Genomic DNA, 15,847 nt, shown 5'->3' on the forward strand with positions numbered 1-15,847 from the left:
GTTTTTTCCCCCAGGAGCGACCCGAAATCAACGGAGTCCAAGTCGTCTTCAGCTTTTTCTGACCGCCAGTGCCAGCCTCGCTCCCGGGCTGGGTTGCCCTCTGTCAGTTCCCCACCCCCCCAGTTCAGCCGCTCCGGCCGTTTGCTTAAGCCCCGGGTCCTGGACTAGTTCTGCTGGGTGTTCGGGGGGGGGCATGTGTGGTGGACCAATAGAGGGCTCCACTCACACCCAGTGTAGAGGAAGTGTGTTCCTGTGTTTTGTGGCGCGATATGCGCAGTTGATGTTGGAGACGAATAAAGAAGGAGTGAGAACTGAGAGCTGTGTCGTTGATGCTTACCTCCACAATATATGTATATATATATATATATTTCAGTGTATCTACCACTGAATCAGAGGACTTTTTTTTTTATTAAGCCACTTAATGCTCACCTGTGATTCATTCAAGCATTAAAAAGGCACCCAACTCCAGGGTTGGACCAGTTTTATAACCCTAACAGACAACTTGGCAAATAAACAATTATAAATACCATTTTAGCCACTTTATAGAAGGGCAGCTACCCAGAACACAGCCATGTTGTTACTGTATTTAAACAATTCAAACGGAAACAGCAGTCTTCTTTTGACTATGGTGGTCCTATCTCAGTCCATCAGCCGGTCAATCTGCATCCCTCAGATTTTGTCAGTCTTTTTAAAGATATAAGTTATGTCTCTATTGAAATGGATTAGGCATTTGAGTTTTACCTTTTTAAATAGCCACCTTCCTTCTGGTGCAGCTATAAATCTCTGACGCGCTTTATTATTAAAGTTTAAAGAACAGAAAAGAAACGTTTAAAGAACAGCTATACACTTGACTGGGTTTATCAACAATATTTTACAGCTAGAAAAGCAAATGTAGAGAAATTTGGTAAGCTATAGGTACAACTTCCCTTGTCTTTCAACCCTTCTATGTCATATTAACAGGTACTGCTGTTTCATGACCAGAGCTATGGGATCCACTATGAGTACACAGTGTCTTTAAACACAGGTCAGAACAGGAGCAGTGAGGAACAAAGGGAACCAGAGTATCTCTACATCTGGACACATAGCAGCTGGCAAGACTGTAATGTCCATTGTGGAGGAGGTAAGCTCTCTGCTTTATTTGGTTTGCTTTGTGGAAACAAACAAAAATGAAGTAATACAGGGGAACTGACACAAAAGGATGAAGCTAAACTCCAAAGTACCAGGAACTGGGAATATAACTAATCAGGAAAATGCTCAAAGAACTATATAAACAAAACTATAACCAGGAACTAAGGAAAACAAAAACACGATTCAATTAACAAATACATTTCCAAATTAATTCAAAATAAAACAAAACCAGACAGTGCGTAAACCTTCACAACCATGACAACATATGTGTGTACTGTAGACTTGATAGACCCAAATTAGGCAGGACACATTGGAAGGATAAAAAACTGGCTCGAGTTTTGTCAACGGGGATGCAGACAAAAATAACCAGAGGGATGAATCCAAAAAGGCAGGTCATTAATTAGAAGCAGGCCAGAAGAGAAATAAGTGGAACTTGTAGCCAATGTTAGAAATGTTGTGAGATGAATTTGGAAATAGGAAACAGATGAGCAGGTAGGGATGGAAATTGATAAGAATTTAGCAATAACGATTCAATTATTGAAATCACCTCTCGATTTGATTCCTTTGATTCTCATTTGGTTCTTACTGGCTTATTTGGTTTGTGCATGTTGGAGGTATTTCCCCATGTTGTTGTGATCTGTGTTAGGGTCACTGCTCAAAAATTTACGTAGTACAGATATTACACTTTCCTTAAAAGCAATGCAATATGTTACTTAATTACTCTAAAGAGAAGGTCATTTTACCATAAATGGCCTCCTTGACTCCGCCCTCAAACCAGCATTCCTCCCTGTCCAGGATGTTACATCCTCATCATTGAAAGAGTGTCCACTGGCCTGTAGGTGTAAATAGACTGCAGAGTCCTGGCCTGACGAGGTGGCTCTTCTGTGTTGTGCTATTCGCTTCGCCAGAGGTTGTTTGGTTTCCCCGATGTTTAAATCCCTGCAATCCTCCTGCACTTAACAGCGTACACTATGTTACTCTGTTTGTGTCGGGGGACCCGATCCTTGTGGTGGACCAATTTTTGGCGCAGCATGTTTAGGGGTTTGAAAGCCACAGAGACCCGGTGTTTAGACAAAATGAACTCAACTGTTCCCATACTCCTGACACATACGGGATCACTAAGGGTTTTCACTGTGATGGCAGTTGTCTTTCTTCTCTCCTGCATTGAAACCTGCAGTTAGCTGACACTGAAGAAGTCACTTGGATGAGTGACGTTTCTCTTAGACCAGGGGTAGGCAACCTTTCTGTTGATGAGTGCATCTAAAATTTCCTCAGACATGCTATATTGGCTCAGTTTATTTTTCTTATCATTGTTGTGAGGAGACCATAAATAGCATTTGCATTTTCTGTTGTACAGTTCATTTGCTGTTATGGATAAAAAGTCTTTTTTTGTTTCAAAATAGCTGATAACTATTCGCTGACAGCTGCCAACATCTGCCAACAAATATAATTCTATAAAGTGGTTCTATATAGTGTGTAACTGTTAATATAGAGCGTTATTAAATTTATTGCTAATGCAGTCATATGGCACACTGACCTCTGAGGAAATGTTAGATGGCACTCGCCATCAGAAAGGTTGCCGACCCTGCTGTAGAGTAAAATTCTAGTATCACTGTAGGTGAATGGGGGAATGTGGCATCTTGCATAAAGCACTATGAGTGCTCCAATAGACTAGAAAAGCAGTAAGCACTAAGTCCAACTAGTTAAAACTCAGACACTACTTTATAATATAAAGTAGTTAATATGGTGTTATTAAAAAGGTGTTGCATTTTCCCCCTTAAGTCCCTCACTCAATTCTCTCAGCCACGCTGATTTTTATGGGTACCTCAGCAGAAATGGGATAAAGAAATTCTTGTTCCCTGCTCTTTTCTGGTATTTTATAACGGGTGGGATAAGGTATAGCACTTACACATATGTGTGTTTGTATGTGTGTCTGTGTGTGTTTTGTACAGGAGAGAGGAGGACAGTGGTTTCATGTATGAGGATAGTCAACAAAACTATGGAGGTTGTCAACAATAGTTACTGTCAACCTGAAAACCGACCGCAACCGCAAGTACGTCTCTGCAACACTCACCCCTGCCAGTACCGGTGAGACACACACACACACACACACACACACACACACACACAAACAAATAGCCATTGAAATAGATACAGTATGACATAATACATATACATTATTTAGCCCATTTTTAGAAATTCTTTTGCTACAGCAGTGATGATGTAGTTGTAATAATAACATAACAGAAGATACAAATAACAAAATACGTATACTTCCCTACAAAACTCAGTACACACACGAAATCTCGGGTCATACTTCATTTTCTCAATCATTTTTAGGCCATATTCAGACTGTAGTTCGTTCAGTCAATCAAACAATTTATTTATAAGCAGATTTAAAAACCAACACAGGATGACCAAAGTGCTATACAGAGTTTGTTATCAATAGGTCAATGTTTTGGGGGTTTTAGGAGCATTCATTGCACTATGAAGCACAATAAGATGAAGTAATTTCTTTTTGTGTCCTGTTTGTTTTCAAAGATGACAAAGAGACTTCACAGCGATCACCATGGTGATTCGACTTTAGATGGATGGCTCACTTTATCACAGTAGTGGGCAGGGCTCAGCATTTACTCAGTTTTAACATCACTCTGGGTTCTTGGCTAGGTTAGCATTAGCATGCTGTCTGTGCAGGTGCTCACGAAGAGCCGAAATTTTGTTAACAGTATAATGCAGTTGTTTCTGTCCTGAAGCAGTCTCCACTTTACCACTTTGTTTTTTTGTTTGTTATTTGTGCAATAAAAAAAAGTAATGTCCATATCCATGCTGGAAACCGCGCAGTTATTGTACTCCTCCGACACGCGAACTGAAATCAGCTTATCGTAGCGAGAGTGCACGAACCGATAAGCAGGATAGATATAGGCTGGCAAGTCGGTTCTCGATTCCATCACCATCACTAACCGTTATAGCTCTATAGAGCTTGGGGACAGAGCTCTGACAGTGCAGGTATGGATCATGGTCCACTCAGACTCAATGGCCCCAGTCTCCCAACTTGCATGCTGTTGAAGCTTTGCTAGAAGTGGGAATTCTCACAGACCAGGGTCTCTTCCAGACTTTCACAGTGTGCCCTCACTAACCATGGGGCTATTTCCCACATTCGCATGGAAATCCCACAGTAGGAAAGTGACCCAACTGGGGACAATGGAGTCCCTACCCTGACTCTGACCCTTATTCACGGTGGGGCCCAATAGCCCCAATCCTGGTGAGATAACACAATCTACTTTTTTTTTCTCCACCGAGGTGTCATTGTAATTGCATTTTCAGAGCACTAGATGCTGCTGGTAGTTTTGTAATTTAGGAAAATAACTTCACCCGAGTGATGACAGAAATGATCAGTTCAAGGTTTCACAATGGATATTCTATAACCCAGTATTAGAGCCCGTAGGTGTGCCGTGAAACATGATCAGGTGTGCCATGGAAGATCATCTGGTTCCACCTGATTACTACTGTAAGCAATCAGCGTGATGGGCAAAACACTTACATTCTCTTCCACTAGAGGGCAGTACAACTACCTGTTCTAATTAAATGAGTCACGCCGTAAGACGACGCAGTAGATAGATAAATAGCAATAGATAAATACAGCGGAACCCCGGCTTACGAAGACCCCGTTTAACGAAAAATTCAAGTTACGAAGGCACTGAACGGCAATATGCCCGCGTAATGAAATAGATAAAATAGAAAATAAATAAATTAATTAATTAAATTCAATAATGTTATGTACATGTACACGTACGTATGTATGCATGTATACGTATGCTTTCTTCAACCTCTGCCACCTCCTCCTCCACCAAGAACTTCGTCTTCAGCCAGCATCGCCTCACTCAAAAGGCGACGGAAAAAGGTGCTTCGACTTACGAAAATTGTGACTTACGAAAGACCCTCTGGAACAAATTCATTTCGTAAGTTGGGGTTCCACTGTATTTGAAAAGAAAAAGTGTTCAGTCTGACCTGAGTCCTGGAGAAAACTGACTCAGATGAAGACCCTAGTATGAGCAGTGGTCAGAAGAAAGCAAAAAAGGTATACTGGGGACAAACCGAACCAAATCCGCTACGCCTGGTGCACAGGGAAAAATGATCAATATGCTTTCTGTGACATCTTTGTTTGATGCTGTGCCCTGTGACTTTTATAATGTGGAATATGTGCTGTGGCTCCAAAAGGTTGGGAAACACTGCTCTAACCAGTGGATAACATCACAGAAGTTACATCCTTGTTTGTTCTACCATTCATTGGTATGATTGAACTCAAAATGTAAACTGATATTTTTCACAGGTGGATGACAGGTGAGTGGGGGCCTTGCTCTGTCACTTGCGGTAAAGGTCATCAGCAGAGGGAGGTGTTGTGTCTTTACCACCTACAGAATGGTTCAGTCATCCACACCAGGGACCTGTACTGCCAAGGAGGAAAACCTCCTGTTTTACAGGGCTGCGAGGGCCGCCTTTGCCTCACAGCGTGGGAGGCTTCAGAATGGTCCAAGGTATGGCACATGCACACTTTCTGTACTTTAATTTTAAGAAAACATGAAACTGTAAGAAGAGCCCTTAAGAGTATACCGGATGTATTTAATCTGTAAGATTAAGGGCATCCTGTAAGAGGTGTACTGATTTGAAAACTGAATCAAATTCCTCACCCAGAATATTTGGAAGTCACATCATTTGGTGTATGATGCGCCCTTTTTCTGTAAGCATCTGCCAGATTCCTTCAGATGTAATTTTGCTGCAGTGTCAAGAATGCAAATGTTCATGTCAGCTCCTTTAAGTAGCGTAGGATCAAAAAACCCTTGGATTTTAATCTAACAGAATCAACTTTTGGAGATTTACTTACCTGGATGATTGAGACTGCATCAAGACATTTCTTTCTTATTCTTTTCTCCAGTGTTCATCAAATTGTGGTCAAGGTGTCCGCAGACGTACAGTGTTGTGTACAAACCCTCAGGGTCTGTGTGATCCATTATCCCAGCCAACTCAAGAAGAATATTGTGAGGACTTCTCCAAATGTTACGAATGGAAAACCGGAGACTGGTCCAAGGTATGACAAAAGCAAATTCATATATATATATATATATATATATATATATATATATATATATATATATTAGGGGTGCAACGATATTCGTATCGATATTGAACCGTTCGATACAGTGCTTTCGGTTCGGTACGCATATGTATCGAACAATACAAAATTTGTAATTTATTTTATCAACTTTCCTTCTGACGATGCTGTCTGTGTTGAGCGCTCAGTGAATCTGTGTTCGACTACTCCGCCTAGGGTCGACAGTGCAGCCTAGGCGGAGTAGTCGAACGCAGATTCACTGAGCGCTCAACACAGACAGCATCGTCAGAAGGAAGAGCGCAGGGCAAGCTAGCGAGACAGAAGTTAAGCTCCCCTTACAACATGGACCTCCCCCACCCTCATTCAGATCTGGCGTTTGGAATTATTTTGGTTTTCATGTGACGTATGACCCTGAAGGTAAGCGAGTCATGGACTAAAGTAAAACAGTATGTTGGATGTGCCACGCAATGCTCAATTACATGGGTGGGAACTAGTGTGCTAGCGCAGTTAGCTCGTTAACGTGTTGGCCGTCTAGCCCCATGCACGGAGCGATCGGCGGTAGCTCGTTAACGGAGATTTGCCGTGTTGTGGCGTTAAGGTCATTTCAACGAGATTAACCTGAAAGCACTAGTGGGAACACAACGAATATGACTGCACATTTACGCCGACATCATCCTAGTGCAAAGACAAAAACAACAAGCATGCTACTAACTTTAGCCGAGTCATTTAGACAGCTGTTAGCACATGATTCTCCTTATGCTGCTGAGAATATAGCCCAGAAGAAGCGGATAGTAAAGCTTTTATTTTGGAAAGAGACATTTCTATGTAATAAACTCTCTTTTCCAAAGATGAGTGATTCCTCAATCAGATACAGGGCTCGCAATATCGCTAGCCCGACGTCCCGGGGCTAGCGATTTTTTTCAGTCGGGCTACCAAAATCTATCTCTTCCCTGCCCGTCGGGCTATTGTAGGAAAAATATATGTCAATGCTTTTGCATTCTTTCAGAAATGTAGCTGGGTAATTATGTCATTGGCATCGATGAGCCACTGTCAATATGTGACATATTGAAGTCGCGTTTGAATTTGCGCTTGTTTTTTGCTTTCACTTTGCAATCGCGTGAACTGTGTATAGAGAGCGACAGCACTGATCTGTGAGTGATGATAATTTGTGCACCAATTCCTCTGACATCGTCTTATTAATCGTTAGCTTACTATGCAAACATGACAAGTGAAATCTCCCGCAGCTTAAACATGTGAGAGGTTGATCGCGCAGAGAATCGCTGAGCTTATGTGAGTGAGTGTGTAAAAGCAGCAGGATATATATTTCAGTTCTGCTGAGCCAAATAAGACAGGTCAGGGTGAAGAAGTGACAGCCAAAGAAAAGCTTACCACAAAACGGAGAAGTTATGACAAATCAGACTATAAGGCAAAAAGAAAGTGCAGCTTTATGGTTTCATGGACAAAATTATTTCTGTGGCTGCAATATGACGAGCTAAATAACCAGGGCTGCACATAAGTGGTCCGCAGGTGCGCATTCGCTGTCAAAATAAAAAACACGCACAAGGGTTAGGGTTAAATTTAAAAACTGTACTTTTGAGTTAAAATATATATTTATAATTTTAATAAATGACAAATTAAAAAGGCATGAACATTTTTTTTGTATTGAAAAAATATCGAACCGTGACACCAAAGTATCGAACCGAACCGTGAATTTTGTGTATCGTTGCACCCCTAATATATATATATATATATATATATATATATATATGTCCAGATGAACAGAATCAACTTTTGGAGTAAAGAGCTAAAGTTATAGCAGTATAATGTGGTTGTTTCTGTTCTGGGGACAGTTTGCAATTTACCATTGTACTCTCATCCTTTTGTAAAGTGATGTCTATATCCACGCTGTAGACTGCACCACTAGTTTTCACTTCTGGCTCACAAACTGAAATCAGCTGATTTTAGCACAAGTGGAACCTATAAGTAGGATCCATAGGCAAGCAGACTTACAACTGCTGTGAACCGGTTCTTAATCTTAATATTCTTATTATTGTATAACGTTGAAGTTGGCTAAATCTTGATTCTTGACTCTATCCTGATTTTCATTTATAATTTTAATGCACTTTACATTTTTAATCAGAATCAGAATACTTTATTAATCCCTAAGGAAATTATTCCTCATTCCTCATCATCATGCTCAAGGTTAATATGTGTATATATGAAAATGACAACAACAGATATACTTCTGCAGTGAAGTACATAAATCATTGCCAAATGAATCTCTCCCATGGTAGAATGTGTGTAGACTATTCACCCTGTGTTATAGCTTCGGGAATAAGTGTTTGAAATAATCTACCTCTGTTTAAAACAATGCTGTTAAAAGATGAATAAATTAATTCCTACTGTAGTATTTCCTTGCTCTTAAGAGTTCTCACCTGTAAAATGATAATTTTACTGTTCCATTTAAAAATCAACCAAGTTTAGTAAAACCTCTGCAAACTGGCACTTTTCATTTGCTGTTTCAGTGCTCATCATCCTGTGGAAAGGGACTGCAGTCACGGGTGGTTCAGTGTATGCACAAGGTGACCGGTCGACATGGTAACAACTGCTCTGTGATGCTGAGACCACCAACATATCGATCCTGTCACAGTGGGAACTGTGATGAGAAAATTAATGCGAATACCATCACCTCCCCTAGGCTAGGTGAGACACTGATCGCAATTGCAGTTTGCATTTTTAAAGGATAAAGAAATCTTGCACACAGTACAGATTCACCTATACCTACTGAACAGCTAAAGCTTCCTCAAGTTGTAGAACACTAAGAAAACAGCTGCTTTGTAATTTAAAGAACTGGAACACTTTCTCCGAGGCACAAGCTCAATTTACAAATGATTAAGGTCTGTTGAGTAATTTGCTTGATTAATAAATATACAGAAAAGTCAGAATTAAACTTGCATGTAAATGTGTTTCATAGATTAATTATGATAGCTTTTGGAAAAATAAACAGAAATTTGTGTTTGTGTTCACTGCAACATTTATTTATTTATAATAACTGGTTATAATACCATCCTTGCCTTCAGGCAACTGATGTTGTGATTTGGTGCTGTTTAAATAAAATTGATTTGAACAAAACATCAGTTATTGTAGAGATGCTAAAAATGCAAGATGCAAAAAGAACTTTATGACTGGCTCTCACCAGGTTTTACTCATGTATGACGATTAAAGCCTGGTGTTAAGATAACATTTAGAATGAGATTTATGCTAGGGTTGTTTATGTTAGAGTATTTGTTTGTTCTTAGTGAAACCTAGGGGTAAGAGGAATCTCAGTGAAGGTCCTCACAAAAAAACCCAAAATATATTCCAGTGTGTGTATTCATTCTCCCACCATGACAGCCCCATTCTACCCACCCCCTGTGTGGTTCAGTTCAATTCAATTCATTCATACAGCACTAAATCACAACAACCTCAGGGCACTAAGGTAGACCGTACAATAATACACACAGAGAAAAACCCAACAATCATATGACCCCCTATGAGCAAGCACTTTGGCGACAGTGGGAAGGAAAAACTCCCTTTTAACAGGAAGAAACCTCCGGCAGAACCAGGCTCAGGGAGGGGCGGGGCTATCTGCCATGACTGGTTGAGGTGAGAGAAGGAAGACAGGACAAAAGTAATGCTGTGGAAGAGAGACAGAGATTAATAATAAGTACGATTCAATGCAGAGGTTCCCAAAGTGTGGGGCCCGCAGAGCCATTGCAGGGGGGGCGCGGTATGAAAAGAAAAAAAAATGAGGACACTGTCACCATAATTGACAGGTTTTTTGACGGGGCTCCCACACAAAAGCAAAGCAGGAGATGAAGCATCGCCAAATATGTTCCCAGGTGGTGGGGGGCGCGAACATTTTTCTTGTAAAACAAAGGGGGGCCTAGCAAAAAAGGTTTGGGAACCACTGTATTTAACGCATTTTGAGTGAGAAAGGTGACTGACGAAGAAATACTCATGGGAATCCCCCCGCAGCCTACACCTGTTGCAGCATAACTAAGGGAGGATTCAGAGTTACCTGATCCAGCCCTAATTATTTGCTTTAGCAAAAAGGAAAGTTCTAAGCATAAAGAGTCTGCTCTTTTATTTGTGTTACCTGGTGAAGTTCAGCGTCTGGCTGTTGGGCTAGTGTCAGCAAGCACTCGGCTCTAGCGTCACTCTGGGTTCTTGGCTAGCTAAGCGTTAGCATGCTAGCTGGCTAACTTAGCATTAGCATGCTGCCTGTCCAGATGCTTGCAACGAGCCAAATGTGTGTTTGCAGCATAATGGAGTTGTTTCTGTCCTGGATGCAATTTCCACCTACCATGCTCTTATCCATTTGTGCAATAAAAATGAAAGTTATGTCCCCATCCATACTGTAGCCTGAGCCAGTGAGAATTGAAATCAGCTGATTGTAGTGCATATGCAAATTGAACCGGTAAATAAGATTGATAGCAGTTCCAAGGAGTTGGACGACTGGGAACCGGTTCTCAATTCCATCTCTACATGCATATGTACTTGAGTGACAGTCCATTCTTTATTTAACACGATGTTGACCCACCCTATGCAGCTATAATAGCTTCAACTCCTCTGTGAAGGCTTTCCACAAGGTATAGGAGTATGCTTATGGGAATTTTTAAACTATTCTTTCAGAAGCTCATTTTTCAGATCAAACAGAAGGCATGGCTCTCAGTATATGCTCTAGTTCCTAAAAGTGTTCTGTCTGGTTGATGTCAGGACTCAGTTAAGTTCTTCCACACCAAACTGGCTCTGCGAATGTTTCTATAGACCTTGCTTTTTGCACTGGTGCACAGTCATGTTGGAGCAGGACGGAGGCATTCCCAAACTGTTCCAACAAAGCTGGTAACCTGAAATGGAGAAGCGTGATTCAACACTCCAGAGAACACGCCTCTACTGCTCTACAGTAGTGGTGTAGAGCAGTATGGTGTAAGGCTCGACCATAGAAACCCAAACTGTTATTGAGCTAATCTGAAGACCCCATGAAGTTTAGGGGTCTGTAGCAACTTTGCAGAAAATTGGCTACCCCTGCACATTATGTGCCTCAGTATCCACTGACCTTGGATGCTGGCCTACCGCTTCATGGCTGAGTTGCTATCATTCACAGTCACTTCTGCTTTGCCACTAACTGTGGAATATTTAGTAGCATGGTGCTGTGATGGGATGCCACCTGCGATGGGATGCACAGGTGACATCGCATCACAGCACCATGCTGGAATTCAATGAACTCCTGTTTGTAGAAGCATTTTACATGCCTAGCTGCTTAACTTTACACGCTTGTGGTTATGTGGAAGTGATTAGAACATCAATTATTTAGGTGGGTTAACATTTTTGGCAATATAATTTAATTACAAGAAAAAGTAGTATAATGGGGAATTAAAAGAAATGCTTAGGAGGACATTGTTAGAACAAAAATGGAATGATCCCACTCAATTTGTCACACTGGTAAAAAGATACGATTGATTGCTGGGAAGGCATTGCTAATGAAGTACACTTTTATTAACATTTAACAAGACTCTCACATCTGCTAAATATACTGAATTGCTGCTTTCTTCTCTTCCACCCCAACAGCTGCTCTGACCTACAAGTGCTTGGGGGACAGGTGGACAGTGTACTGTCATGTGATCCGGGATAAAGACCTTTGTCAGGACATGAGGTGGTACCAACGATGCTGTGAAACCTGTCGGGTCTTTTATGCTAACAAAATACTGCACAAGCGCTAATAACCAAAAGCACATACTCCCTTTTAAATGTTATATAATACTGATAAATAATCTACAGAAATTCTTTGGGTTTTTTTTTATTTAAAACAAAAAAGGTAAGTATACATAAATGTATACTGGAAACAAGAATATTTAGCTTGTAATTTTAATGCACATTAGAAAATATCTGATATTTTACTTGCTGTAGACAAAAACAAAGAACAAACTTTATTGTACACAGCAACTGACAAATGTGTGTTATATAATAACCTGGCAGGTCCACTAAATAACATGTGATTCAGAGTAAGCATGAACTTTCCCCTCTCCTTCTTTTGTATTGTTTCTGTTATATAGCAAATTTCAAATCATTGGTCACTTTTTTAATGTTTAAGTAACATTATGTAAGTATTAATAAATTACTGTAATATGTGCCTATGATCAGGAGCCATTGTAAAATACTGTAGAACTCTACTGAATCACTCCAGCTTATAATAGAAGACACACTGATCTTACTCGGGTGTGGAAAGCTCATGTAGCAGATAACGATGAAAACAAATTCTGGGGCTCTGGTAGTGTTTGGTTTGCACTCAGTCATTCTCCACCACCCTAAGGGGGGTATTCCATTTTGACCTTGGGACTTTAGGCTATATTTGGCACAGATATCCCTGTATACTATGCCAGCCATGCCCTGTCTGCTAGCATCTTGGGACCTCTTTGCACAGCCTGCACCTAAGGTCTTGCCTGGTGTGGTAGATCCCAGCCTCTATCAATCTTGCTTGTTCCTGTGCAAACATGATTAGTGCCTCTGTGCCTTCCAAAATGGTTCCTCTACTTGCTCTTCTTCTTTCTCAAGTTACTGCCGCCTGAGATATTCAGAGCTGGTTGGTTTCGGTGATGGTCACACCTTGGGAGCGTACTTCACGTATTCTTGGTAATCGACCAAAAGGGTCCAGTTTTCCAGCTGCCATACTGAACACCTTGAACGCATCAGTTTTTTGGGGGGGGCTTGGTATCCATCTCAGAGGGTGGGGATCACAATATCTCGTCCTGACCTAAAGTCCTGGCTTCCCCTTGCCGTAGCGTTCATGTACCTCATTGATCTCTAGTTGTGATAGCAGTTGCTGTCAATTTTGATCCTGGTAGTTTTTGTTTTTATAAAGTTGTGCAAAGGAATTAGGTCAGCTAATCTTTTTTAGTTTGATAGTAAGATTTTACAGTTCAATCATTTAAACTGCCTGTAGTGATCAGGAGCAAGAATATAACTATTTCGCTAGCAGTATCTGATTAGATGCACCAAGACCTGAAGCTAGTTAACCTGTATAGTTGCATATACAGCTAAACACAAGTCAGAACCAGTATTTGTTGTAGACACAGCTGACAATTCTGTTCAGCCTGTTCAAACCTCACTGGTGCTGCTTCTTCCTCTTTTAAAACTGCCAATCAAAAGTTATAAGCACTTATTTTCCTCAGTATGAGGTGCTCAAAAGAACATCAGTTACTAGTGTGATTACTATCCAGATAAAATAGCCAGATATAATATTTTTTCTCAAATGGCCAAAAAATGTAATACTTGATGAATTTTATGGGGTCTTTAATGCTTTTAGCTGTAAGACTAGAAGGTGCTGTATGAATGCCAGTTCATTTCCCTTATACAGTCAGGGAGAACACATGCGTGTTGGTGTGTATATCATCATATGATAAACGTGTTTTACAGTTGGTTGAATGGTGCTATCTTATAACTTGTTTCACATTTGTGGAATTCAGATTATGTCCGTGTATGATCCTTACAATTAATGGCTGTCTGCTTTTATTTGTTGGTGGATTGATACCATTGTTTTGACAATACTTTTTTTCTTATGGTATAAATATTCTTTATTATTCTTGTACTGTTCTTTGTTAGTTGCACATACACCATGTTTGATTAATAAAATTTCAATAGTAAGTGTTTTTCACCGTGCTGATTGAGAGCTGGGTATTTGTGTATGCATGCATTTGTTTGTATATTCATGCATAAAGACGTGTCATAGATGGTTAATTTAATAAAATGAAAATTATACTTTCTATGAAGAATACTGTATGTAAGTATTAAAAATATTTTATGCTGTGATTTAAGTATCTCTTATATTTATGAACATTTTTGCCTGAAACTTGATTAAAAGGTTGTGACGTGCAGCTGAAAATTCTGGAAAAGCCTAGAAAGTGGTCTTTTTTTAAGACTAAATGTAAATCTTGAAATTTGACATTTTTTCATATTTTAGAATTCGCCACGTAAATTTAGAATTCACTTATAAACAGTGAGATATGCTGGTGGTAGAAACTGCATTTTGTGTTGACTTGTGTCTAACAATTACATTTTTTGCTGATCATCAATTTATGTGTGATAAACATATAAAAAATAGGAAATCAGGAAAGGTTCAAACACTTCTTGACACCGCTGTCGGTCAACACAATGAGTATATAGGGAGAAATGTTTAAGATACAGGTACACCATCACGTGTACACGATTTGAGAGCAGAAAAGAGAAACAACCATCCTGACATCACTCTGAGCAGCTGTGTGATTTTTATGTTAACAGTGTCCCAGATTTGTGACCCACTTGGTGACAGAAAAGTGCCAGGCTGTTTTTAAGTCTTGTTTAAAACACACTGTTACTCTCACGGTACTGAAACTGCGATCCAGTATTTGTGTTTCAGTCTTTGTAATTCTTTAATTATTGTTGTTGATGTTTTTGGGTTTCTTTAGTTCTCAGTGATCTTAGTTGTGTTATCTCAGCCTGTGTTTGAGTCTGTGTTGTTTACCTCCTGTACACAAGGATGAATTATTGATCCATTAATTAATTAATTTCACAAAAAAGAATTAAACTCTCAATGAAAACCTCGTTTCAAAAACCATTTTCCGATTTCCAAAATCGTTTTTTCAAAATAGGTAAATGGATTTTTTATTTTTATTTTTTTAAGAATAGCTGTCAGTTCTCCTATTCTTTATATCACTGCCCTCTGCCAAGACCGGAGATGGCACTACTGATTTAAGTTAATTTATTTTAATATGTGAGTGCATAGATTCATAAATGATGATCAAAGACAATGTGTGGTTTTATTTTATGTTTTTACATGATGCTTGTCTTTATTTCTTCAGTTTGAAAAGTAATACTCAAAAGTTGGATGATGAATTCATCAAAACCCAGCCAAATCCCAACAAAGTATACTAAATGTCACTGAATGTCAGGTATATTCCAGTCAGTACAGTTTAAGCATTCACTGCACCTACAGTGCTGTGAAATATACAGTAAATGATGTGGAAGAAATTTTCACAGAGATCATAAAGTAATTAAATCAAGTAGTAATTAAGTAATTAAATCACAGCTCATAGTTTGGTTGTTTATTTTCAAATGTTTTTTTCTGTCTGTTGGTCTGTTTGATGACAATTTGGACTCCTCTGGGAGATGAGGACACACCCACATTTGTGTCATACCGCAGTCATGTTGTCCTCCATAAATAGCAAAAAGCTTAAATAAATAGATGATTTTATGCTTACTGACATCTTAAAAGGTACAAACTAATTTAAATAAAGAGAATTCAGAGAAAGTAAAAATATTTGTACATTTATAAATACTTCAAATATAGAATAGAGTTAAAATAGCTCACTAAATGTAACAAGAACTTTAGTTTTTAACATTACGTGCTAATCAAACCCTAATGTCGATCACTGCACGGCACAAAATACATATTATTTATTTTCCTGTTCAAGCATGCTTCATGTTTATTGGTTATGTACAATGGTTTTACTGGACCAGCCCACTGCAGATCAAATGTACACTGCATATGGTTAAGGAACAAAAGTTAGTGTGACACACTGATTTAAAATCAAA

At 39.5% G+C, this 15,847-nt stretch overlaps 1 protein-coding gene across 3 annotated transcripts in view; it reads left to right on the forward strand.

Annotated features, from left to right (window-relative positions):
• The window catches only part of adamts17 (ADAM metallopeptidase with thrombospondin type 1 motif, 17), a 101,647-nt gene extending 87,488 nt beyond the window's left edge, over positions 1-14,159 (forward strand). For 2 of the 3 annotated variants that reach the window (XM_076887201.1, XM_076887207.1), the window contains 6 exons: positions 961-1,120; positions 3,081-3,216; positions 5,459-5,663; positions 6,062-6,214; positions 8,764-8,941; positions 11,849-14,158. In XM_076887201.1, the coding sequence (XP_076743316.1) occupies positions 961-1,120; positions 3,081-3,216; positions 5,459-5,663; positions 6,062-6,214; positions 8,764-8,941; positions 11,849-12,000 (984 nt within the window). In that variant the 3' untranslated portion in view covers positions 12,001-14,158. Of the gene's footprint in view, positions 1-960; positions 1,121-3,080; positions 3,217-5,458; positions 5,664-6,061; positions 6,215-8,763; positions 8,942-11,848 lie in introns of all 3 variants that reach the window. The other variant, XM_076887203.1, reaches the window with a different exon arrangement.
• The last annotated feature ends 1,688 nt before the right edge of the window (positions 14,160-15,847 follow it).

Source organism: Maylandia zebra, linkage group LG1 (assembly GCF_041146795.1).
Source record: "Maylandia zebra isolate NMK-2024a linkage group LG1, Mzebra_GT3a, whole genome shotgun sequence".
NCBI lineage: Eukaryota > Metazoa > Chordata > Actinopteri > Cichliformes > Cichlidae > Maylandia > Maylandia zebra.